The 25,657-nt window shown below is 37.7% G+C and overlaps 3 protein-coding genes across 4 annotated transcripts; 1 reads left to right on the forward strand and 2 right to left on the reverse strand.

Moving 5' to 3' along the window:
* Nucleotides 1-196: 196 nt before the first annotated feature.
* On the reverse strand, nucleotides 197-12,244 carry prorp (protein only RNase P catalytic subunit). 2 transcript variants are annotated; one of them, XM_069661954.1, is made up of 10 exons: nucleotides 11,475-12,244; nucleotides 11,095-11,233; nucleotides 10,636-10,870; nucleotides 10,226-10,530; nucleotides 9,733-9,780; nucleotides 9,467-9,599; nucleotides 2,877-2,984; nucleotides 1,050-1,198; nucleotides 471-669; nucleotides 197-363 (listed from the first exon to the last, which is right to left on the reverse strand). In XM_069661954.1, the coding sequence occupies exons 1-10, from the start codon at nucleotides 11,869-11,871 to the stop codon at nucleotides 235-237; spliced, it is 1,842 nt and encodes a 613-aa protein (XP_069518055.1). In that variant the 5' UTR covers nucleotides 11,872-12,244; the 3' UTR covers nucleotides 197-234. The 2 variants fall into 2 exon arrangements, with proteins under 2 accessions (XP_069518055.1, XP_069518054.1); XM_069661953.1 differs by having other exon boundaries at nucleotides 2,877-2,987.
* A 1,027-nt stretch (nucleotides 12,245-13,271) lies between these two features.
* ppp2r3c (protein phosphatase 2, regulatory subunit B'', gamma) lies at nucleotides 13,272-19,738 on the forward strand. The gene is made up of 13 exons (XM_069661767.1): nucleotides 13,272-13,433; nucleotides 13,555-13,679; nucleotides 14,580-14,684; nucleotides 14,810-14,922; nucleotides 15,540-15,637; nucleotides 15,923-15,993; nucleotides 16,094-16,226; nucleotides 16,759-16,814; nucleotides 17,115-17,190; nucleotides 17,316-17,452; nucleotides 17,831-17,968; nucleotides 19,019-19,078; nucleotides 19,206-19,738. Exons 1-13 carry the CDS (start codon nucleotides 13,367-13,369, stop codon nucleotides 19,398-19,400), a joined length of 1,374 nt encoding a protein of 457 aa, XP_069517868.1. The 5' UTR covers nucleotides 13,272-13,366; the 3' UTR covers nucleotides 19,401-19,738.
* A 1,023-nt stretch (nucleotides 19,739-20,761) lies between these two features.
* On the reverse strand, nucleotides 20,762-24,911 carry fam177a1 (family with sequence similarity 177 member A1). The gene is made up of 5 exons (XM_069661839.1): nucleotides 24,810-24,911; nucleotides 24,153-24,338; nucleotides 23,327-23,393; nucleotides 23,064-23,161; nucleotides 20,762-22,897 (listed from the first exon to the last, which is right to left on the reverse strand). The coding sequence occupies exons 1-5, from the start codon at nucleotides 24,876-24,878 to the stop codon at nucleotides 22,682-22,684; spliced, it is 636 nt and encodes a 211-aa protein (XP_069517940.1). The 5' UTR covers nucleotides 24,879-24,911; the 3' UTR covers nucleotides 20,762-22,681.
* Nucleotides 24,912-25,657: the final 746 nt, after the last annotated feature.

A 25,657-nucleotide genomic window follows, 5' to 3' on the forward strand; every position in this document is an offset into this window, starting at 1 on the left:
GATTTGCGCTAACTCATGTCACTATGGTAACAACCCCGCTGCTTGATGCTCTGTTGCATTGAGATGCCACGGATGTTTTCTGATTATTAGAATCAAATGTAAGCAAATCAAATGTTATTTTCATATGGCTCAAAGTTAAATTAAAAAGCACAGGCCACTTAGATATTTGTAGGAAATGTTTTATTTACAAGTCCAAAATTATGTTCAAAGCATTTGAGTTTTGAGTGTATGTGTTTAGTCCTTATTGGTGAGGCAGAGCCATCGTTGTGGTACTTCATAGGTGCTCCTGTCGTCGGTGTCATCATAGGGAAAGTGCCATGAGTCTGCTGTAGTCTGGATGATGGTGTCATAGCAGGGAATACTCTAAACATACACACATAAACACAGTTATTTGGCATGTTCCTTTTTTGCCTAAATATTGACCCTCTCCTCTCACACCCTTTCCTCCTCCTGAGCCTCCTCTTCCTCACCTGAAATCGGACTCTCCTGCTTGCTGGAACAAATCCACCCACTACCAGCTGGTGGCCCCTCTGCCATTTGAAAAAGAGCCGTCTGGTGGCTCCATCTGGCAGGCAGGCCTTGTGGTCCCTCATAAGATCCCTACTCACAAACTTACAATGGTTCCCAGAATGCAAAGTGGCATACAACAAGAAGGGGTCGTCTTCAGATCTGATGAACACAGAGACCAAAAGGTGAGGTATTGCAGAATTCATATCCTCAGTTCTGGTTGATTCTAGTTTAATCTATATGTTTTACTATCAGTCAGCTTCCAACATGTAGCAGCTTTTTTCTGTGATTTAACAAATCATTTTGACTTTAGACACTTTCTTCTTTTGCACAGTTAATAAATTGAAGCCAAATGAAGGAATTATGATAATATGAGATTTTCTTTTCAAAGATGCTGCTCCTCAAGTAAGTAAGTAAGTAAGTAAGTAAGTAAGTAAGTAGTATTCTCATAACATTTTCTGTGTAGACTACGGTGCAAATGTATGTTTTGTTTTCTATGGGGTGTTTTCCATACTATTCGTTTTTTAACATCAGATGCTCACATGTTGTCAGTGAAGAAACAGTGAGCTTTCTGCCGGATAAGGTCCATGTTGTTTCTCTGCCAGAATATGGAAGGCTTAAGCATGTGTTTCCTCCCCAACACCAGAACAGTCAGGCCCTGACTCTGCAGCTCTGACACCACAGCCAATAACTGAAACACACACATGCATAACATGCATAATAAATAGTTTTATTTATGTTAAAATTAAGCAGCAGATTATTTAATGACACAAATGTCTAGATGCCAGTTCCATTAACCTTCATACTCTGGACCAACTCAGGTTTTTAAGATACATTTTTACATTGTTTGCACCAATCAATGTAACACTAACTACAAGAATTGGAAAGTGGGTGTGTTTTATTTTTATATAAACACAAAAGAGACAGGAAGAACCACTGTTTCTGAATGGATCATGCCATAAGGCACTTTTTCATGATTTTATTTAGTTTGCTCAATCTAAACAATAAAAATTTCACAAATCAACAAGAACATGGAAAATATTAAGCAACGAAGCACTTCTGTCAATTAGCCATTGGTTCAAGTAAAACTACCTCTCTTTTATGTCATAGCACTGAACCATCAGTTTTATTACACTAGAATGGACTGTGTAATCTGGGGAATCAATTGTTAGGTTGTTCGATGTGGCTCTAGTTAATCTGAGAGTCATAAGCCTTATATATATAGTTCTAACCCATGTTAGTGAGATGCCTTTATGGATGGCAATGTCCCTCTGCATCAGCCAGTCCACCTCTTTGGTCCTGAATAAAAAATCCTAACATTTATTGTATGGATTGCAGTTAAGATTTGTACAGACATTTGTGGAGCCAAATGACTTTGGGGATCCTCTGACTTTTTCTGTAGCACCACTGTAGAGTTGAAATTTGGTCCTATAATCAAATTGTGTCGACATCTATTGGATAGATGCCATGAAAGTTGGTGCACACATTTAGCTTCACTTGAGGATTAATTGTAATAACTTTGGTGATCTTCTGAATTTGAATCAGGTCAAAATCTCAGTTAATATACATAAACCTGTAAAAGTTAAGAACTCAATCAATAAGCATGCTAAGGTGCTAAACTAAGATGTTTCACATGGTAAATATTAGCATTGTGCATGTTAGCATATTGTCGTTGACGTTTTGCTGAACTCCTATTGTGCATAAGTACAGCCTCAAAGTGTTGACGCCGTCACTGTGTACTTTTCATATCATAAACTCAGGAGGTATCTTCATAATTAATATACAGAGACACTGACCTTTTTCATTCCTACATGCATTTGAATAAAAGTTTTTGTCACTGGTCGTTATGCAAATGTATATCGCTTTTGCATAAATTTTAATAATGTATGTAACCTTCTATAAACTAGATGACTAGATAGGTAAACAGATTTCTCTGTTTGTACTTCCCTTTGTCTTGAAGCCACAAAACAACTGAGAAAGATGTGACATATTCTAACATTATTGCAGAGAGACAGAAAGACTGACTAGAAGATAGACACACACACACACACACACACACACACACACACACACACACACACACACACACACACACACACACACACACACACACACACACACACACTTCCTGAAAATCAGACAGATGTGGGCAAACAAGTGGGCTAGGTGTTATTAGAATCAGCTATTGGCCAGTTGCAAAGTCATAATGCAACCAGTAAAAAACCCCTAACATTAAATAAACTGTGAGTAGGAAGAAACCAGTCTAGACTGTAAAACTGCATGCACATGTGGAGATTTTAAAAATTCAGACTGGAAAATAATAAATTATGTTTGTGTTAAAAGAGATCAAAATCAGTGTGTTTTCTCACCGTCTCCGACTGCTTGCTTTTGTCTTTGTTGATATTTGCTATATTCAGTCCATCCACGACCACATCAAAAGCTGGCTTCTTCTTCACAAATGCCTTGAACCTCTCCAACTCCTGAACAGACACATTAATAGAGAGATAGACAGTGATAACTAAGCAGAGAGAGATTAAGATATTAAGAGAAAATAGGGCAGTCAGAGATGCAGATTAAAAGAAAAAGATAAACATAAGTGAAGTTATACCTGGATATTGTGCCATTGTTATAAAGTCTATAAAGGCTGAGATGATTTTAAAGTAGCAAGTACATGTTAATAGAGGCTTCTCCTAGATACATGCAATGTAACAAGGCTAAGAACAGGCAGATACAATGTACTAACAAGACAAGAGCTTATTGTCATGCTAGCAGCTCTGTGAGGCTGTATCTACGTAAGCACAGCATAGCTTTGAGTTAAGTGGTAACATAAGCATGCTAACATGTTTATAATAAAAATACTAATATGCACACCTAGTTACATGCTCAAATACATGGAGATAATACAAGTGGAAGATTATAACCAGGTTTTTTAGAATACCACACATAACAGCTAAGATGAACCCCTCGGCTTCTAGCAGTTGCTGGAGGAATTGTGGGGCACAGGTGAGCAACTATGTGCATACATTCTGGTCATACCCAAAACTGAAAAGTTATTGGAGTGGTTTAAATGTATTTAAAGCTATAGGGGAAATAATGCATACTGACATCCCACAGGACCCACGATTCTCCCTGTTAGGAATGAAACTTGCTCGTATAGAAGGTAGGAGTCAAATTACTTACTCCAAATTCTGTTTATTACGGCTGTTAAATTGGTTAAAGCCTGCTCCACCTACCTATAACTTATGGATACAAAAACTATGGGACATATATGAAATGGAACAAATAACACTTATTGAGGTTTCAAAAACTCAAATTCGTTTAGAGATGGAGTCCAGCCATGAAGTTACTAACCCAATAAAATATATATTTCTCATTTATTTTTTCCTTATAATACACCTAGGGCAGGGACCTACCCTCACCCTTTCTTTCCTTTCCCCTTTTTCATTTTCATTCTAGGCATTTTATTTTTGATAATCCTCCACACTTTCTGGTCTGTAATGAATACTTCAAAACATGGAGGGTAATGACTGTGTACTTGGACAATCTGATCTGTGAAGAATACATTGATAACATGATCTGTAATGAGTTCACTGATATCTCGATCTGTGATGAGTGATCTGAAATGTGGGCTGATATGACTACCTTGACAGTATGGTCCATAATGAGTACATTGATTACGTTGTTTATGGACTGTAATGAGTACCTCGACACAGTACAAATGTACAGTATCATAATATTACATTGAACCAAAGATGGAGACTTTTTCATGATAATTTTATTTCATTTGTATTGTTTGTACTATGCCAAAAGTGAAGGAAGTTAAAAAACAAAATACTAATATGTTGGTATTTAGCAGATAATTATTGCAGTCTAAATTATCCCTTAAACTAAGCGTGTATGCGCATCTGAGGCTGAGGCTGAGGCTGATGGGAATATAATTAGTTCGGCAGGTATTTGGTCATATAGTACTGGAAAATTTTAGAACAATAAAGATCTGAACACATGGTAAAACCAGGGGGAAAGTCAGGTGACCACCAAAGTCAGTAGAATTCATGCTCCAAGGATGATGCATGTCCTTATAAAACTTCATGGTAATCCATCCAATGGTTGACAAAGATAGTTCTCTTTAAATCTCTGGACTGACCATCTGACAGACATAATTATCCCTTGAGCTAATTCTTATTCAGATTCATGAGATTGAATGACTGACTCTCCAAGTAAGATCGAGAAATAATGTGTAGATTGCAAGACAGACAAATTGGATTACATTTAATTAATGGTTGTTGTTGGTGGTTTTTCCTGTTCATCCTTTACTGAGTGAAATGGAAATTTAATTCTTTGCCGTCTGCTTTGATCATCATGGATATTCATGTACTAATTAGGCATGCAGTATAAAGATCCCCTTCCAATAATCCACAATATAGAATGTGTGCTATCAGAATCAGAATCAGAAATACTTTATTTATCCCCAGGGGGAACTTTGGGTGTTACAGTTGCTCTGATATAGAGAGAAGCATGGAGAAACATATATATATACATAAAAATAGAAGTAAGAAAAATGTCAAATGTGTGCATTATATATACTAAAAATAAGAAATAAAGATAAAAATGCATCTGGTTTTTATGGTATATACTGTGCCTTGCAAGGATGTTGCTGATCTGTACTTTTGTGTAGACAAGTTCTTCTTATAAAACCTAATCTTACAAAAAACAGCAGAACATGCACAAGAAATGTTACTGATCTGTATTTTTTTGGAAAAAGCTAAGGAAAAAATTGACTCAACTAGGTACTTTTATATTAGATCTCTTTTCAAAGATTAGAGGTATTAGAGGAGCTGTATTAAATGAACTTATAATTAGAGTAAGCAATCACAAAAAAATTATGTTCAGTTTTTCTTTATCTGTTATTTCTTCAGCATGCATGAACTTTAATTTTAGAGTTGTCAGTGCATTATCTACACAATTCGCTTGCAAGTATATTTGGGTAAATTTCCAGACTTACTCATTTCCAGTTTAAGTGAATATCTAAGTGTCTGTTTAACTGGACGTCTGACTAAATATGTTCAGTTCTGAAAATGTACAGGAACTCTTTGATAACAGCATCAGTGGCTTGTTCCTCATTGTGATCAAGCGAGCGTATCTTTCGCCGTCATGCCACCTGTGAGTTGACTGGCCTGATGGTTGGCTGCTTTCTCACTGACTGATCACAGTCATAAATCTACCTGTCCTTTCCTTCTCGTAACTGAGATGTCAGAAGGCCAGCTGGCACCTTGGTAAAGTTTAATAGCTTAGCAAATGTACACACTGATGATAACTATTTTTTATTCCTGGTTGGAGAAAACTTTTTAGATGAGACTAAAGTAACAAAATGTGAAGTGGTATACTGTTGGTTTGGACTCTGCTGTTTAGTATGTACTACATTTGGTCATACTCAAGTAGTCAACACTTATATTTAATTTCTTTAAAGGGGGCAAAATAAAGCATGTATGTAAACAGTCTAATGTGGAAGGACATTTGTACATATTCAAGGTTTGCCTTAAACAAAAAAAAAGATTCTGCAAATTAAGTTTCAGTTTGTCAAATGTTTTTGTATCTCTTGTATCTCAATGCAGGGAATAAAGAAGGCTTCATCTTGAGTGCCATTCCAGTCAGTGTGTAAAATACAGTGTTACAGCTTTATAGCATAGCAGAAAAGTAGTGCTGAAGCTGAGAATAGTCCTCCAGCACGTGAACACTGTAAGTGCTTTCACTTTTAGAGAGCAGCAGTATGGAAATAAGGCGCTGTGAAATCCCCTGGACTTGAAACTCGACTGCGTGCACACTATCACGGATGCACAATCAAAATGTGACAGTAAACGTAATAACGATTTTAATATTCCTCCTCTGATGGATCTGTGTTCTAGATCAAAAGCCATCTATTTCTACAAGAACATAAATCAGTTTCATAATGGAGGCTGGTTTTGGTTGAGATGGGGGAGATGTGTGTTTCGGGCGCATGGGGGGGATAAAAATTTGAGAAAAAAGACTGATGGAATGATGAAGTGTGGAGATGAGGAGAGCAATTGGCTATAATGGCAAAAGCTGAAAAATATCCTAACGATAAAAAATAAAAAAGATTAAAAATGAGAAAAAAAATGAGAGCAGGAGGCAGAGGAGGAGAGAGACGGAGAGAAAGTCCAGTATAATTATCCAGGGACTTTCCAGAGCCGATATGTGAAACCAGCTCATTGTGCAGCTTTGGATTATATGACTGCTTAACACAAACATGCAAACACACACACACACACACACACACACACACACACACACACACACACACAGACACACACACACACACACACACACACACACACACACACACACACTTGCACCTGCACAAAAGCTCACAATGCCATTTCTGCACCATTATGACATTAAGCGCTATGCTTCAGCAGTACTACTTCCATAGGAACTTCCTGTTGAGTTTATTTTACATATACGTTTATCAAATCAGTTCCATCTATTTTTATTTGGTTATGAGTTTCATATTTTTATTTTTTATAGCATCTGTTTTATCATGAATAAAATACCTCCACCCTATGGCCCTCTAAGGCAAGTTGACAAAACTAATGGATGGATGCATGTTAATAAATATACTTTATCACAAGTCTGTGTTCTTTAAAGTACAATTAAATACATTTATGGGACCTTACTTTATTTAAAATTGCAATAAAGGGATATTTGAAATCACTGATTGCTTATAGAAGCAGAAGCAATACCAGAAAATAATGTAGAGGCTAACCTTGTAATTATATTTCAAAATTAAAAAAGCCCATACTTTGCTCTTGTTCTTGTTATGGAGCACAATACATCACCACTAGAAACTGCACTCTCAGGGATTAATCATTTCTGTTTAAACTGTGTGTCAGAAAATTTCACCAAAGGGATTTATGATATCTTTTGAGTTACATAATAAAGAGGTTACTATTTGGTGATTGCTCAGTATAGTGTTAAAATGAATGACCTCTTTCTGCTTTGTTATCTATAAATCTATCTGTGCATAAAGATACAGCATGGTAAGCTGCTGGCTGTAATCACCACATACAGGCAAACACAGCTCTTCTTCCCCTTTGCATATATTTCCTTCCTCTCTTTCTCCATCGGTCTGCATCTGTTTCTTCACTGTTGTCTGAAGCACTCTGCTTGCCCTTTTGATGAATTGCCTTGAATTTGGAATTAATAAAGTCGAGTTAAAAAGTCTGGCTGCCTTCCTTGGTCTTTCTCCTCGGTGGGAGGTAGTTGTGGTCCAGATTCACATGGTGCTTCACATGCTGGAAATCCCCTAAATTTAACTAACTGTTGCACTGACAAAATCTCCCTGACTACTGAAAAACACAAAAAACGCATGCAAATCACCTCACCATCTCAAAGTTTATGACATTACATATCATAAACTTCAGATTACTTATGTTTCCAAGTTCCAAGATCTACCTTTCAGTATGTGTTATTATTGACATTATAAAATAACAGACAGTACATTTCAATCCAATGAAAAGCTTGTGTCTTTGCTTTCTCACAACACACACACACACACACACACACACACACACACACACACAGTGCACATATGCATAGTATTTTCTTTGTTTAATTTTGCATGCATTTGTTTGCTGCCCTGTTTGCTAGTATAAGGATTCTAATAGTCTGTGTGCTGAAGCTGCCTGTCTATCGAACAGGTCATGTGAGTCCTATTGCTTAAAAACCACATGTTGAATGACTAATAATGATGCAGTAGGCCTTTACACATACTACATTGTTACATGCAAAATATGTAATTTCCATAAAAAATCATAAAAGTATTAGAAACTTCTGGCAAAGATTGATATCATTTTCACATCTCTCAATTATGAAGCTATTTGTATAAAGACGAGGGGAAACAGCTAGTCCCTGGAGAAAACTAATAAGCCTGCTACATCTGGTTCTAAAATAACTAAGTGAGTAAATAAACATCCAAATGACAATTTGTGGTTTGTGTCATGCAGGCTCCCGTTTCCCTCTGTTTCCAGTCTTTTTGCCGATTTAAGATCAGCCTGTTGCTGGGACTACCATCTTATTTAATGCACACATATGAGAGTGGTGTCAATCTTTTATTTTACTTTTGGTAAGAAAGCTTATAATTTCCCAAGATGTCCATTAATGACCATTAATTTAATTTCTGTTTTATGTTTATAAGATTGTAATGAGTAAAGATAATGTAATTGAATGCAATTTTTATACCTAAAATTTCAATAAATTAAGATGGTGTTAAGCTAGCACGCATAAAGAGAAACTACAGACAGTTAGCTGTACTATTCAAGTGTCTGAAAGGCTTTATCTCGACCTGTCCTATCCCCCTCAAAAATAGATTATGAAGTCAACAATAGGAGCAACTGGGTGGTATCCTCTTCTGTGTCTTATACAAGCAATCAAATTCTACCAGTCTAAAGAAATGAATTAGTGAAGTCTTTTTTTAGTTCCTCAAATAGAGATCTGTTCGTAAGATGTTTCACTCTCATTTTTCTGCAATGAAAGCAGTTGTTTAAACAGCCCAGAGTTTACTGAGAGTTTGTATGTACCTCAGCAATCTGATGCTCCATGTGCACATGACGCCATCTAGCAGAAGTTAGAGGGAGCAGGAAATGTAATATACCACTCTGCTGACATGACAAGTCTCAGTTAATTTGTTTTGTTTAAGAGAGACAATCTTTTGACATATTTTTTAAGAACAATTGGAATTGTTATTTAAGCTTACTTATGTCCAATTAGAAAAAGAAGGGCAAATACATCATATTTATATTTATATTTATATATATATATTATTGTCTGAACTAGTTGACCAGTAAACAACGTATCTTCATCTGTTTTTTTGCGAAGCAGTATATCAAGTCAATATATCCAACTTAGTATCATGAATTATGTTGTATGTTATTTGTGTGTGTACCTCTGGTGTTGTCTTGTTAAAAACATCTTTTCCCTCAATGATTTCAGACATCACTCCGCCTTTCAGCTGTTGGTACTCCTCAACAGTCAGCTGGATGGACTCTAATGCAGACCCACAACACCTACACACACCCCTAAATACACACAAACACATATATTCATAAATATCTGATGCATACATACAAAACAAACAATTTTGTGCTTGCACAAAGATTGATGAAAACGCATAAACTGCTTTGAAGATTCATGTTAAAGTGTTATAATTACTTTGCGGTGGGGCTGGTCCAACTTCCTGTCCATTTCTCTCCTGTGAGACTGAAGACAGGGAGGTCGTGACAGACAGAGAATAGAGAAATGACAGCGAGGAGTAGTCAGAGTTATAATAGAAGAAGTAAATGTACTCAGAAGCCATATCTTAACTCAACTTGTTAGGTCATCATTCATCAATTTTCACTCCAAGACTTGCCAAAATATGTTTAAATAAATAATAAAAGATCATAAACAATTCCTTGTCATCATTCAATGTGTTTTGCTTAAACATTTATAAACGTTTTCAGGAAAATTCTAATATTTTAAAGACTTTGCTAAACTTCAGAGTGATGACACTCTAATAATTATTTTAAATGTTGTGTTTTACTTGATGTTAAGCATTTCGTAAAAATAATAGTATTAATTCTATGTTATTAATAGTTAGTGGGATTTATTTTCTTTATCTAATGCATTCCCAGATAGCCTAACTATCTTAATCACTCTCATGCACCTCTCAAACCAGGACTTGATGCTGTTGGCGAGGCTGTGTTGTGGGTAGATCTGGTTGTTCCTCATGTAGAGCAGAATCCCCAGCAGCCTCTCCTGGGTCTCAGACTGAGGCATGGCCTCTGCCTCCTTCCCTTTTTCCTCCCGACTCTGCCTCACTCCCTCAAACAGAGCCTCCCAGGTCTCCTGGTTTGGGCTAAGACCCTTTTCATTTAACTCATCATAAAGAGCCCAGGCAGTGGTGGTGTCACTGTGTTTCATTGCTGCTGAGATGATATCACTATAGTTGCGTTGTGATGGGGTAAAGACCTGTTTCGATGACAGTAAAACCAGGTGATGATAGAGTATGGATGTCATGTTCTTCAGCTACACTATGAGTAAAGGTTTTTAAGTAACAATCAGAACACTCCCCACCTTCTTGAGCTCCTGCAGGATGTTGATAGCCTCCCTCCACCTTGCCGTCCGGCTGAAGGACTTGATAAAGAGGCTGGAGGCTCCCGTCTCGAGTGAATGGAAACTTCCCCGCATAATGTCATACACATCAAACACCTCTGTGTCATGGGCGCCACTCACACACAGCGTCAGGTACCGAAGTAGCAGCTCGTAAGACAGTGTCCCTGTTTCCATGGCAACAAAAGTCAGCAGAGACCTGTCATGGAAAGGTTTAGTTCATGTTTAAAGCATACACATAACTAATTCTTTAGTGTCAATAGCCTACTCGCCTTGCTTGTATTTCCTATTCAGTTATTTACATTTAACTTAAACATAATAGTGCTTGAGATTTAACCAATTTGGACAAAATGAAAGGTCTGTAAGGACAACCAGACTTGAACTAAATGTATTCAATAACACAGACACACATCCTCCTCTTACTTGGCAATATCCAGGTCTGACCCAGAGGAAAAAAGCACACTCATCATCTGGATGGCAAAGCGTTCTGAATTTCCCAGAGACTCCTTCAGCTTTTGCCACTCAGCAGCAGAGAGTGGCCTGTCTGGAGGCTGCATCTTTCCTGTGAAACATTCATGCTTCAGTAAAGGAAATTTTAACAAAAACACCAAAACACTAGACTGTATAAGGTCAAAGAAAAACATGATTAAACAAAACTTTGAGTCATTTGAGTGTCTTACCAGTAGGTACTACAAGAAAAACTGGACTTATTTGTTCACTCTTATTTGAGCTGCATTATTCCTACAAACAATATCCTTGCCTTAGTGTAAAAGATGCCTATTGAAGTAGTTCCCGTGTCCTACCTTCTTTTATCTTCCTCGCTTCAGGCTCCTGCTCATCCTGAGATATCAGAGCTGATTTCCTCATCAGCATCTCTCTGGTCCTCTTTGCCGTCCCAGCAGCAAAGACAGATTTAGAAACTCCCTCCCTTCCCTTCGCATAATCATCCCACAATCCCTCTTCCCTACGTCTGATGGTGTATTTTTTCACTCCACCTTGTCCACTGTTCCTTTTGTCTGTTTGTCTGCCACCTAGGTTTGGGTTAGAATTTCTGGTACAGAGAAAGCGTGCTAAGAGAGGCAGCTGTGATGACTTACACATGGACGTCTGAAGTGTGGATAAAGCTGAACTTCCTTGGCGAAGGAAAGGTGTCAAGGGTTTTAAGCATACTCTTACTTTTAATATCAAGGTGGAGCCCATGTTTGATATTTAACTACTGGGCTTGTTGAAACTTAATATAGATTAATTATTACTAAGCTTCATATCCACTTAAGTTCTAAATCAAATTATCCATATTACTTAATTATCCTACTTGTATAACCCAAACGAAAAAAACAGAAAACCTAGACTTGCTGTTACAAGTATAAATGACCTGGAAATTAAGCTAGCTAGCTAACCTTGCTGTTTCAAAATGCCAGCAGAAACTATAACTCTGTCGTTGGCTCTACAGATTATACAATTTCCTTTATCCGCGGCTCGCACGTGCCCTCAATATTCAAATTAAATTACAAATATAGCACCTTTATTTAACATAACTTCATGGACAAAAGTTACCAACGCAACCACAGGCATGACTCTAGTCGCACACATTGTGACGTCATCAACGTTTGACAGCTCCGTTTGTGAGATGCGTCAAGTTTTTGAAGATAACCAGAGAAAGACCGGAATACGCAATTGGTTTCAAAATGAAGGCCACAACTTTAAAATGTAAAAGGCCAGAAATGTTTAATATTTGTAGAATCTTTCAAGAATAATAATTGATGTCAATTTGCTGTAGTCTCAATTTTGAGCCTGATAGATTAGAATTTAGCTTAGAAGACTAAAACAAAAGGAAAAATAGCAGTGACAAAATAATTTCATTAACTGAAAAAAAGAAAAAAAATTAAAACGAAATAAAAACTACAATCAACAATGCAATGTGAACTTAGACTAAATAGAATTGCAGTTAAAATCAGCTCAGCCCCCCCCCCCCCAATTCACACTGTAGTTGCTATACCACTTTGTCCTGCTCTGTTTGACTTCTCGAGAAACCCTGAATAAAAAGACATAATGAAAATCATATTTGACGTCATGCATTCTTTCATCCTACCCTTTTCAGTTTCTTTAAATCAAGGCTTTCCTCTTAATACCTAAAAAACTAAAACCAACACAAAAACTAAACTAAAACTAGTCAATTCCTCAAAATAAAAATAAAAGTACTTATGAACTCATAAAACTAACTAAAACTAAACTGAAATTAAAAAAGAAAAATGAAAGACCAAATAAATATAAAAAACAATGAAAATGTCAAAACTATAATAACTGCAATAGACAATGAGAATAGAACAGAATAGAATAGGATAGAATAGATAGAATAAATAAAGCTTTATTGATCCCACAACGGGGACATTTTCCCACAATGGGAAAATGAGGCCTTGATATCATTGCAACGCATATTCAATTTCAATCAACGGTTGATACCACCTTGGGTATTAACAGTACGCTACTTTTTTTAGTTGCATAGAAATGCGGCTTTTATTTTGGAATACAAACCGTCAAACCGGAAAACATGTTCTTGTTCAGTCAGCAGCTTGACGTCCCATATTTGGGTTGGTTGGCTACCTTGTACACAAATCGACTACACTGAATGTTTTCGATTTTTGGGATGGAAAGATTCTACACATGAAACAATACATACAAGACATTTTTAGCAGAAATGGCTCAAGGGCAACAGTCTCATTGGTCGGATACTTTGAAAAGGAGGTTAGAAAACTCCGAAAAAGGTGGGACAAGATGTAAACCAACGTCTACTTTACATGCTGGCTAACATTAGCTTCTTTGCACGGAAAGGTTTCAATATTACAAATACTAAGTTGTTGTTGTTTTTTGTCTGTTGCTGTACAGATGAGAGAAGTGATGAGGAAAAGAAAGCGGAGGAGACTGAGTTGTTCACCAAATATTACACAGAGTGGAGGGGAGGAAGCGACAAAGACAAGTCCTACAAGAACATCCCACGGTTTTACTACAGGGTATAATAACTAATGCGTAACATATGTCTATCCAAAGTGTTTTTAGTTATGTAGTTTTGATTGTGTTGTGTTATTGTATTGAAGACTACACTCTGTGCCATCCGTCAAACAAATACTGATTGTTTTCTCATCAGGGGCTGTATTTATCAGATTCAACTTTACAATTGCCGACAATATCTTTATGAATGTGTGACTAATCTGGTGATTGAGGCAGACAACAACTATTGCTTTGAGGTTAGCACAAGAAACACAGGCTTAAAGAAACCAGTTAGTTGTAAAACCAGTTGGTTTGGACATAACATCATCCACAATTTAGATGTTTGACGGTGTGACGATTTTAACTACATATATATTCAACTACATATACCAAGTTTAAAGGAGGGAAAGATCATCGATTGCAGACAGGAGTCTGCTTTCTTAAACAAATAACTTTATTAACAGATGTTTTACTTTGTACATTATTATACATTGTTAACTGACTTTAGTGAGGGCCAACGGCTGCTCAGTTGTGATGCTCTGCTGTGTGAGCCAGGGGCGCTTTGTTGGACAAACTATGTGATGACTCCATTTCTATAGCACCCCAAAGTATAATTTATTGCATATTTGTATTATCTGCATTACCTGTGAGTGGTCCATATGACCACTAATATCAGCTAACCAACACAACTGTCAGGCTCTAATTTTACCACTGTTGATGATAACATTACAGAGTGCTATGTTATGTTGAATCAATGCTGACAGTTGCTCTAATGAGGATTATCATTATGTTAGTGATATGTAGCTGCCAACAGAGTACGAGTTCGATAAATAAAACTGCTGTCTCATGACGAAGATTTGCACAATTAACATAACTCAATTGATGATGATGATGATGATGATGATGGTGTTGTTTTTTTGCAGCTACCAGCAGAGGACGAAATATTGCTTCAAAAGCTGCGAGAGGAATCCAGAGCTGTTTTCCTCCAGAGGAAGAGCAGAGAGCTGCTGGATAATGAGGAGCTGCAGGTGAAACACACACCCATATAGATGTAGTCAGACACAATATAATGACACATTAATGCATAAATAACGATGCTGTGGGGTTGTTATTTGGTGTCAGTTCTCTTTCTTGTCATTTTGTCTTTCTGTAGAATTTGTGGTTTCTGCTTGACAAGCACCAGGTTCCTCCAGTGAGCGGAGAGGAGGCCATGATCAGCTATGAAGCCTTTCTGCAGGTGGGCGAGAAGGCCGGGCTAAAGTGCAAGTAAGTACCAGGAAGTCGACGTTCTATGGCAACAGCACAGTTTTGGTAAAACCCCCTGTGCATGTCTTCTTTTATTACACAGTGTGTTCTTGTATGTGCAAAGGATTCATGCCAGACTAAAGGTTGATTTTAGAAAAATCCCCTGTAACTTCTGTCCTTTTATATTTATATTTCCTTGTTACTTATTTCCTCCTGGCGTCAGTGGGTTTTGGCTGGTGGGGAAACAGATTATTCAGATAAGGAAAAACATAGCACCATTGCACCTAAATCTAAAAGCACTTAGTGGCCATAAAAAGGAACTTTTGAACCAGAAAGTGAACACAAATTAAGCAGATGGTAAGTCAATGAGTGTCCACTTTCAGATTTAAATGGTTTTAATATTAAAAAAAGAAGCAAAGTTTTTTTTTTTTGAAACATGAGAGAGAAATCTGGATTTGTCCCGTACAGCAGAGCCAAATTTTAATGTTGGAAAAAAGTCAAGAAAAATATAATCCGGCTAGGATAATTCCAAGAGGAAACTTCTAATATCAGATGTATTGGGGTTGAAACTCTGTCTTTTGCAGTATCTTAAACAAAGGTAACAATGTTTCTCCCCCTATCTCCTCTATTTCCTTCAGTAAATTCTTCACAGCCAGAGTGTACGCCAAGCTTCTAACCAATGACCCTTATGGCAGGATCTCCATCATGCAATTCTTCAACTACGTCATGAGAAAAGGTTGAATCTTTATTTTGCTTTCTTGTCTCACTCATCCTTTTTTAAATGTTTTAGTCTGATTTACCCAAAGATTAATGAGCATTTAGAAGTTAAAAAACAAGCAGATTTAGGTCCTAGCGGCTCCTTTCCTGCTAACCGATCACATTTTCTGAACTCAGGTTACCTTAAGATATATCTTTTGATGTTGATATTTGATATTTGTTGTTTTATCCTAGCCCTGCTAATCAACTGCATTAATCTCTTGTCACTAAATGTTGCTCATGTACATTCTCTCTCTCTAAATAGTATGGCTGCATCAGACCAGGATAGGTCTGAGTCTGTATGATGTTGCAGGACAGGGCCACCTCAGAGAGTCGGTGAGTATTTCCATCAGTTACCATACACAGAAGGGGAATAATGGGTTGAAGTGCTGATATGAAAATGTCAGGAGAAGTTGAAACAGTTTATTCTTTGCAGGATCTGGAGAACTACATCCTGGAGCTCATCCCCACTCTGCCTCAGCTGGATGGACTGGAAAAGTCCTTTTACTCTTTCTACGTCTGCACCGCGGTTCGCAAGTTCTTTTTCTTCCTCGACCCCCTCCGGACAGGTGAGACTGATGGTTAGAGAAACTTTACAAAAGTCAACAACATTTCCCTAAAGTAAATTTTTGCCACTTCTGGCCAATCAGTGTTGATTGTAAATGTGTTAAATGAAAGAAAAAGCCAGCTTGCCAGAGAAAGCTGAGTTCCCCAGCTAGTGGTGCCCTGCCTACATATTCCAGGATTCATTGCACAGAAGTGACAATAAACTAAGGCTTGCTCTGCTGCATTTCTTCATTTGCATACTGCTTCAAAGAATATACTTGAACATCCAATTTGGCTGAAATAATGTATCTTCATCCAAAAAGTCCTCTATGCTCATATTGTAGGATGCCAGTTTTGTTTTTTTGTAGTTCTTGTTCTTCCGCTGGTGGCTTGAAGAACAACCTATTTCCAGCCGGGTCCCAAAAACAGAAACCAACATTGGCAACACATAGCAGTTTCACAATATACGCATACATAACTGTGATAGATTCAGATAAGGTGGAAAATCTGCATGTTCATTTTAAATGAGGGGGTTTGTATGTTTCTTTGTTTCAGGAAAGATAAAAATCCAGGATATATTGGCCTGCAGTTTTCTGGACGACTTACTAGAGGTAAACTTTTTTTTATCATTGTCCACATGCATTGTTTTCTTCTCATTAATTGAAATCAGTTGTGTAGGCATATTTGTAAATATTGCAAGTTATCTTTATACTACTGGCTGCTGCAGTTAAAGGATCGAAACCAAGTTTAGGAATAGGCAGGACAAGTCTCCTTGACATATGTGTAGATTTGTTGCTTTAATATGGATCAATGCTGTTTCTACTTGATGCCTCCATGAATTGGTCTAACATTAGAACATGGTTGACCAAAACTCTCACGCCCTCTCCCCCTATGTCCCTCTATGCTTGTAGCTAAGAGATGAAGAGCTGTCTAAAGAGAGTCAGGAGTCCAACTGGTTCTCAGCCCCCTCTGCTCTCCGAGTCTATGGTGAGAAAATGTTTGTGTGTGTGTATGTGTGTGTAAATGTCAGTTTTCTTGTTTGATCTGTATGTGATAAATAGCTTGTATGTGGGTGTTATTCATGGATCTATGAACTCTTCGCTTCTTTACAGGACAGTACCTTAACCTGGATAAGGACCACAATGGCATGCTGAGCAAAGAGGAGCTCTCGCGCTACGGCACGGCTACGCTCACCTCCGTCTTCCTGGACAGAGTGTTTCAGGAGTGCCTCACCTATGATGGGGAAATGGTACGATTAATGTAGGACACATGTAGGAGAGTTGTTGGACACATACAGATGAGTGATGAATGTAAGGACAGCTCAAATGCCCCCCGAGTGATGAACACTATTGTTTTAAGATTCTTATTCTGGGTTTGCTTTTCATTTCTCACCTGCCTGTGTTAATGTTTACCTTTCAACAAACTTATGAGGTTAATCTTCAGCTGCTCATCGAGTGTGTCCTCTCAGGGCAACAGACACAACACATCCGATGTCATTATTTTGATGTTTATAATTATAGGGTATTAGTCTAAAGCCCCTCTCCATAGTGCATCATTTTAGGTTATAGTTTGGCAGACTTTTGCATGCTGGATGTACTGTGCATAATGTTCCTCTCTTCTCTCTCAGGACTATAAGACATATCTAGACTTTGTACTGGCGTTGGAAAACAGAAAGGAGCCAGCAGCATTGCAGTACATTTTTAAACTTCTGGACATGGAGAATCAAGGATACCTCAACGTTTTCTCCCTCAACTATTTCTTTAGGGTATCAACTGCACATCCTACACGCAAATGCGCCAGTTGTTTCAAAATCAACACATGCATGCAGCTAATACTTTGTTAGTGGGACAATGATTCTTAAGGTTTTTCAGACAAAAAAAAAAAAATTTCACATGAGTAAGCAAGTCAGTGCAAAGACACAAATAGCCGTGAATTGGCTCAGGGTTACTCGAACCACAACAATATCTAGTACTTAAATGTTTTCAACATGAAACATTCAACAAAAACATTGAACATTGAGATTCTCTTCACGTCCTGAGGTTGCATTAGAAATGGTAATTCTGAACTTCTTTAAATAACAAGCATTTAAAAAACTTAGGCCTGACAAAGCATCAATTCAGACTTAAAAAAAAATCTGCATTATGATTTAGTTATATGAGCATCCTTCTGAACAGTTTGATGCTAATATATGACTACAAAATCAGTTTACTTTGGGGTTTATACCACTGTGTTTAGCTAAATCACAGCCGAAGTTTGACTTGCTTGATGCAGTAAAACTGCCACTTACCAGAGGCAGATCAACAGGCATTCTGCAACTTAAACAGAACACTGGTATGTGGTGACCATTCAGAAATCCAGATAGCCGAGCAGAGTTGAGCAGACACCTGACCTTGCAAAAAGGACATCAAACTTAGGTACTGGTCATCCTCATGCAGCTGGAAGCGGTATTAAAGTAGATCCAGACACAGTCTGGTCGGAAACCCAGACAAGACAGCATTTGGTTTTCCAGTATATCTTGATATTTGCAGTTGTGTTTAACCGCAGGGAACAAATGATCCCTCTCTCAAACTTGCACATACAACACAAGGCAAAAAATCTTTTTCCTTTTGGTCTGAACACGACTTTTAAATCCTTAATCGATAAACTCTCACCCTAGCTTCAGACTATAAGCCCCAGAACATAGCTTGTATATTTTTTATCTTTGTATTTTTATATGGATTGAAATACGTACAAAACAAGACCACAACCAGACACATTTACACTCATTGTGTTGTGTCAGGGTCTTATTTTTACAGTTGTATGTCTTATTGTTCAGGCGATTCAGGAGCAGATGAAAATCCATGGCCAGGAGCCTGTCACCTTCCAGGATGTGAAGGTATATCGCACAAACAAAAATGAACATTTATTTTTATGTACAGAACCAAGCTGATGTACAAGTTTTTGTAGCCGTTTTATGTTTAAAAGTAAAAAGAAAAAACACCATAATCACTGTCTATCCTCAGGATGAGATCTTCGACATGGTGAAGCCTAAAGACCCCTATAAGATCACTCTCCAGGACTTGGTAAACAGTTGCCAGGGTGATACTGTTACCAGCATCCTGATTGACCTCAACGGCTTCTGGACCTATGAGAACAGAGAAGTGCTTGTTGCAAACGACAACGACATCAGCAACACAGCTGATCTTGACGACACCTAAAGATCTGGAGACACTCTGTTTGGAGACAATCCTGTTACTCCAGTTCCACAGTCTTACCCTGATATAGAAGATTCCCATTGAAGTGACAGAACTAAAGTGAATCAACTTACTGCTGATTTATGTCCCTCTGCTTAAGTTTGAGCTATATGTCTACATTTTGAATACCTCAAGGAGGTGGATAGAGTGAAGGGGGGAGAAGGAAAGAGCTGGTTTAAAGGAGGAAATCCAGACCCGGTGTTCTGTGTAAATCTTATTGTTCTTGCCTGTTTTATTCCTGTAAAGACCTAAAACATAATTTTGTCATTTACCTTTTAATTAAATGTTTATTTTTCTTACAATTCCTAAATGTGTCAATATTCTTTTTTTATCAAAGACGCACCATTAACAAGTGTTAAAATACAAAAAGATTAACATCTGGTTGATTGTCAAATTTAAAGTTAAAGAGGCTATAATCTATACGTCTTTGTTAGATGGAATGTTGGAAGCTTTTTAGGGTCTTTAAGCCCATCGTTTTGGAAAACTTTGGGTCACTCTCTCTGAATCACTGCTTTGGTTCTCTCTCACGCCGTAGCATCTTTTTGGGCTGAAACTCTAACTAACTAAATCTAACTAATCACATTCAAACGCCAATGACCATGCCCCCGATTGCAGTATGAGTTTCAGTGTGACCCAAGTAAATGGCACAAGCCGTGGATGAAACCACTAACCCTCTAATGAGAAGATGACCGACTCTATCACTGAGCCACGGAATAGGAGTATAAGACAATATTGATACACTTGAGTATTCTGATATTGGGTTGTAATACTGTACCAAATCGCGAAAACACCAGATTTTTAATTAACATACAAATATATATTTTTTGGTAATGGCAAATCATTTTTTCTCAGATTGTATGCATATCTTGTCGTGTTCTTTATAGTATGAATATACAGTCGATATACAAGAGAAAACTGTCCTATATCGGTGACTTTCCTTACAACTAGATAGACTAGAAAAATGTCCCTGCTTACAGTATCGCAACATATTGAATCCTAACCCCTGTATTATATGCATGAAGTCTCCAGATTCTTGCCCATGCTGCTACAGTCACATGTCAAAGTGCCCTTTGGCAAGACACTAAACCCCAAATTGTTCCTAAACGCACAGCCATCGAGTATGAATGGGCATAGATCTGATTGGAGATTGGCACTTAGGCCTTTGCCATCCGTGTGTGAATGAATGAATGTGACATGTAGTGTAAAAGCAGCTTTGAGTGGTCGCAAGACTAGAATAGCGCTATTTAAGTACAGTCCATTTACCATTATATATAATACAAGCACAAAAAGTCAACTTTTTCAAAGTTTAAACGTTTATTAAAGAATATAAATATGTATATACAGATTCATTAGGTTTGTTAAAATAACCAGAACTTTTGCATATATTGGTCTTTTACACATAAAAAACATGTCATTCATTAACAAATGTAGTGAAGAGGCTTACCCACCCATGCTACATTTCATTGTCTTATAGGTCAAGATTTTGCTTTCCTCATGTGTTCGAAGCCCCTTTTGAAAAATCTTGAGGATGATTTCTCCACATCTGCTCATTTCTGAGGATATGTGAGGCCTGTCACCACACCACAGACACACGTCAGTGGATAAAAGAAATCATTAAGAAGTTTATGACACCTCAGATTAGCATTTCATTCATTAAATGTTTCTGAAAGGACACTTAAAGAATGAACCCCCAACACAGACATGAAGGTAGGAGCACTGTCATGGGCAGCTTTTTGTGTTAAAGTAGATCATCAGTCATCAATACATCTGATTACTAGCAGTTTTTAAAAGATTTTAACTACATTAGTACTACTTAATTTACATTGGCCAAGTTTTCTAGCATTTTATAGAGAAAGTCATCAATACTCCTGATGGATGTACCAACATCCGAGCAGGGATAATTACAGTCAGGCTCTTGTCCGAACTACTGGAAAGTTTAATTTCTACCACTTCTAATGACTAGGAGGGATTAACTACCAGTAAATGTGTGCTTCTTAAGTTGATATTTTTATAACGACCCATCTGGGCATGCAGATCTTAGGCTTTGGAGTGAATCAATATATTAAAAGAATAGGTCAAACTATGTTATGACCAAATTCTACACAATAACCCTGCACTAATGGGGTCCCAGAAAAATTTGTCCTCGACTGGGAAAGTTCACATGAAAGCCTTTGATGTCGGTTAAACAACTCAAAGTAAATGTTTGCTTAATTGTAAGAATCTTTTTATTAGTTCATGCATTCCCTAATGAATGCAGGGTACATCCACATGTTACACATGTCCTATTTAAAGGGCAGGGAGGTACAGTAACCTTGGGGAAGTAATTGGGGAAGTAAGGCTGAGGCAGCAGGGTTGTCATGGGTATATTATGCTGAACTTGTATTTGAAGGTTATGAAATGAAATTCAAAGACTCATAGCTACATTTCTAAGCATTGGTTAATAAAAAAGAAAATGTTACCAGTTAATTATGAAAAAGTACACATACTTTAAATCAGTATATGAGTGATTTCAATGGCATCTGTTAATCTCCATCAGGTTTTAAACTCTATTTCTAAAACACATAGACGTCTGCATAGCCATGACATGAAATGAAAGATAAACATTACCAGTGCAATACACCAGTTCTGGCTGCTGTTGTCATTAATCCCTGCTTATGCTTATAGCTTGAAAGTCAAATAGGAGCCAACTTTGATAAGGCTGAGGCCATGGCATTACAGATCTCACTGTACTTATGAAATGCCTTATTTTGCATATAAAACAGCAGCAGGATCAATCATTGTGCAAAGATGTTTGATGTGTCTGTTGATGTTACTGCTTATCCCGAGAGATGGAGCCAATTCACTCGATGCTCTATGTTCAGGTCAGCATGAACCTCCCTTCCCCAGTAATTCATGTAAAAACTGGGATTGATGTCTGATTCTCAATAAGATTAAGATCCAGCATTTGTTTCACTTTACTTAGCTGATGTTAGAGTGAGTTGAGCCCAGTCCCAGTTTGGTCAGTAAATGACACGTCTCAGTCTTGCATAGGATTTCACACTATACACAAATTTACATTCACAGGTAAGGCCAGTGCAGACACTTCAACAGCCTTTTCCGTTTGTCCTGTGCTGTGTACTTTGATCTTTTTTTACAACATAAAAACATAGAAAAATAAACATATTATTAAACTACACAGCTAAGTAAATTAAGGTTTTGCCAACTGATAGAAATGTGTGACTGTTAGTTGTTTTGTGTGTCAGTTTTCAGGAAGGGAGGGGGGAGGGGACTCTGTTGGTGTCTGCAGTGTTGACTGGAGATTCAGGTTCCAGCTCAAAGCTGATATTTACAAAGGAAGCTCCAGACGCTTCTGGCTGCTCCACAGTAGCAGGACGAGGATCATCCTGCTCACCTCTTCGCTGCTCTGCAAACTGCTGCTCCGCAAGCTCAGACAGATGGTTCTCTTCCTCTTCCTCCTCCTCCTGCAGGAGAACAACAGTGTGTTAACCATTTATTGCTGTTAATTTGAGAGTTGATCTTTGTGTTGTTACAACTGCGTAAAACGCTTTTAAGGTGTGGCTTCATTCATATTTACATATGAAATTGACATTTGAAACTCAAGGATGTGCCTGTGTGCATGAGGCCTACCTCTTTTTTCATGCGGTAGTACTCATCGATTGCATACTGATATTTCGGAGTGGTGATGCCAAGCAGAGAGGCCAGTTTCTCTCCCATGTAATCACACACTAAACAAAGCACATAACAAGATACTTTCTTAAACCTGATTATCACTTAGGACCTGATATAAAGGCAACCAAATACAAAGTGACTGAGTTAAGTAAAATAAAAACAGTTACATTTGATTGGTCGTTGCTAGCATGAATGCCAACTCTGACAGTAGAATATTTTACCTGAGATAGTGGAGGTGGCCACTCTCCACGTCTGGAACCAGAAATATGGACCCCAGGTCAGTTTGGACTGAAAAGCATGAGAGGAAAAACATGACAATTCGACCACCCAATGTATATGTTGACCAAATATTACTTACAAATCTTAGTAGAATTGTTTACACTTCATGTCCACATAACTTGTTCAAAGTGCATAGCTAATAATAGAAGAACTCTGAAGCTGAAATACATGTGTGGGGGCTCATTTGAAAATTAATATTTTGCCTATAATGAGTCATGTTTGAAGAACAGTGGCTCTGACATGCTGTATCACAGACATAGACAGATACACCACATGCCTTCAACATCATGTCATGTCATGTCATCAATATTTTAGACCTCTAGGCCTTACTTTGTGGGAGCTAGGGAGTTTTATATATGTAGCTAATCTGCTTTTGTGTATGTTTCTGTCTTGCTGTTGGCAAAGAGTTTGTATTTATATTTTAAAGAGTAATGCTGAGCCGCTGAGGAGTAGCTTAAACAGATCAGCTGCTGGAGATCAGCAGAGCAGTATAGTGATGAAAAGCATAACTCTTGAATTTTTCATTTTGTTAATTTTATGTATTCAGACTCTTGACACTCAAACCGCAGCTGGAATACATTTGAAGGTGATCAGCCATTTATGTTTTGATAAACTAAAGAAACCGAAGTTGTGTTTCTCCACACAAGACAGCGGAAAAGGTTGATCTATTGCAAACACCACCAACATCATATGTGTTACACCTGAGGCTGTTCCAGTATATGTATAAACCTGATGGGTTCAGCGAAGGGACTTTTTGATTTAGCCTACCGGATCTACAGTAAGGACGTCTGTCTTTAGAGGTTCTTCCTCTTCCTCCTCTTCATCGGTGCTGAACTCCTCCATGGTCTCCCCACTGGCAAAGTAGATGGTTCTGCGGGGAACCTTCACTTTCCCCTGCCTTTCAGCAAAGTCCCCTATCTCTACCCTCTCAAAGTCCGTTGCCCCTCCTGGACTCTGAAAGTAATTAAAAATAGACAATTGATGTACATGATGTCATTACACTTTAAGTTATGAATTAACAGTAAATGCGCAAAGGCCGATGACCAAGTCGTAAGCAGGCCAACAAATATTCTAATGAAGTTGATATGCTCCCTTTCACACTTTTGACAAATGATAAAATCTTAAAACAAACAATGCAGCATATAAAAACCTTCCCTATCAAAGTTTTTTAAACTATGGTTATATGTAGTGAAATCATTAACTTCATTACTTACTGCAACTTCAATGAGGAAGCTAAGTAAAGTTTATGACAAACGGTTGACATCACCACTGCAAAGCACTCGTGCGTTTATTAGCTTAAGCTACTTTTTGTTTGTTGACTGTTAGCTTGTCAGCTAAGGAAGTTATTTGGTAATAATCTAAAAAATCTTTGTTTTCTCATTTAAGAAAATGGAAAATGCCGAAACTTGTATTGCAGGAACTTACCTTATCAGTTTCCATAGTTTGCCCAAGGGAAACGTTGACATTCGTTAAATACAACGACAAATCTGCCATCTCAGTCAGCCCGTCCAACTCACTACGATCTGATTGTGGTCGTCCTGGTAACGTCACATCCTGTCTGATCCCTTCAGAATAAACCCGGCTGTTTGAAAGCTGCTGTACATCCTTGTACTTGATAGTAAGTGTTAAATTTCCAAACGAGCCATAAAGTTTACAAACTTCATCATATTGTATCGTTTATAAACAAAGAAGAAAGAACCTTACCCCATGTTGTAGTAAGAGAAAATAGTGTGTATATAGAGTCTAGAGAACATGGGTGATGCAAAATAAAAGTCTTATACTTACTCAAGGATTGGACTGTGTGAATAAGAGACACATTACTTAAAGCTCCTGTGAGGAGTTTTCTTCTGGTTATGAAACAGACTGAAATTATTCTGATTACTTTCTATGCCCCACAAAAGCAAACCAGACCATCAGTGACAAAAGTGATTATTTCTATATATTTCTATATTATTTTTAATTTCTGAAACTGCTGGTTGGGGGAATTTGTCAGACGCAGGGATTAACTGCATGCTGCCTCTCTTTACATTTTTCAGGGCAAAAATTTAAGGTTAGTGATACATACGACTGTTAAAGAAAGCATGATAACATTTTTTGATCAAAACCACCACTTCAGCATGTACAGGACAAAATTAGCAAAGAGATAAGAGGTACAGCTTTGTCTACTGGGTTCCCCAAAATCAACACAAACCGAAGGTTCCTCACAGTAGCTTTAAAGGTTTGAACTCTTGAGTCATCTCATAGCAGTGTTTTCTTTCAGGCTATATGATTCA

The sequence above is a fragment of the Semicossyphus pulcher genome, unplaced genomic scaffold, assembly GCF_022749685.1.
Source record: "Semicossyphus pulcher isolate SPU_LCO1_2020_fin unplaced genomic scaffold, fSemPul1.0.p SCAF_14, whole genome shotgun sequence".
Lineage (NCBI taxonomy): Eukaryota > Metazoa > Chordata > Actinopteri > Labriformes > Labridae > Semicossyphus > Semicossyphus pulcher.

Coding starts and splice junctions, on each gene's coding strand:
- ppp2r3c (XM_069661767.1), top strand. CDS start 13,367: ATGGCTCAAGGGCAACAGTCTCATTGGTCGGATACTTTGAAAAGGAGG. Junction 16,227..16,758: donor CCTCGACCCCCTCCGGACAG/GTGAGACTGATG, acceptor TCTTTGTTTCAG/GAAAGATAAAAATCCAGGAT. Junction 17,453..17,830: donor TCACCTATGATGGGGAAATG/GTACGATTAATG, acceptor CTTCTCTCTCAG/GACTATAAGACATATCTAGA.
- fam177a1 (XM_069661839.1), bottom strand. CDS start 24,878: ATGGCAGATTTGTCGTTGTATTTAACGAATGTCAACGTTTCCCTTGGG. Junction 24,339..24,809: donor AAACTATGGAAACTGATAAG/GTAAGTTCCTGC, acceptor AATTACTTTCAG/AGTCCAGGAGGGGCAACGGA. Junction 23,162..23,326: donor GGCCACCTCCACTATCTCAG/GTAAAATATTCT, acceptor TGCTTTGTTTAG/TGTGTGATTACATGGGAGAG.
- prorp (XM_069661953.1), bottom strand. CDS start 11,871: ATGGGCTCCACCTTGATATTAAAAGTAAGAGTATGCTTAAAACCCTTG. Junction 1,199..2,876: donor AAAGCAAGCAGTCGGAGACG/GTGAGAAAACAC, acceptor TGTGTGTTTCAG/TTATTGGCTGTGGTGTCAGA. Junction 670..1,049: donor TGTTTCTTCACTGACAACAT/GTGAGCATCTGA, acceptor TGTGTTCATCAG/ATCTGAAGACGACCCCTTCT.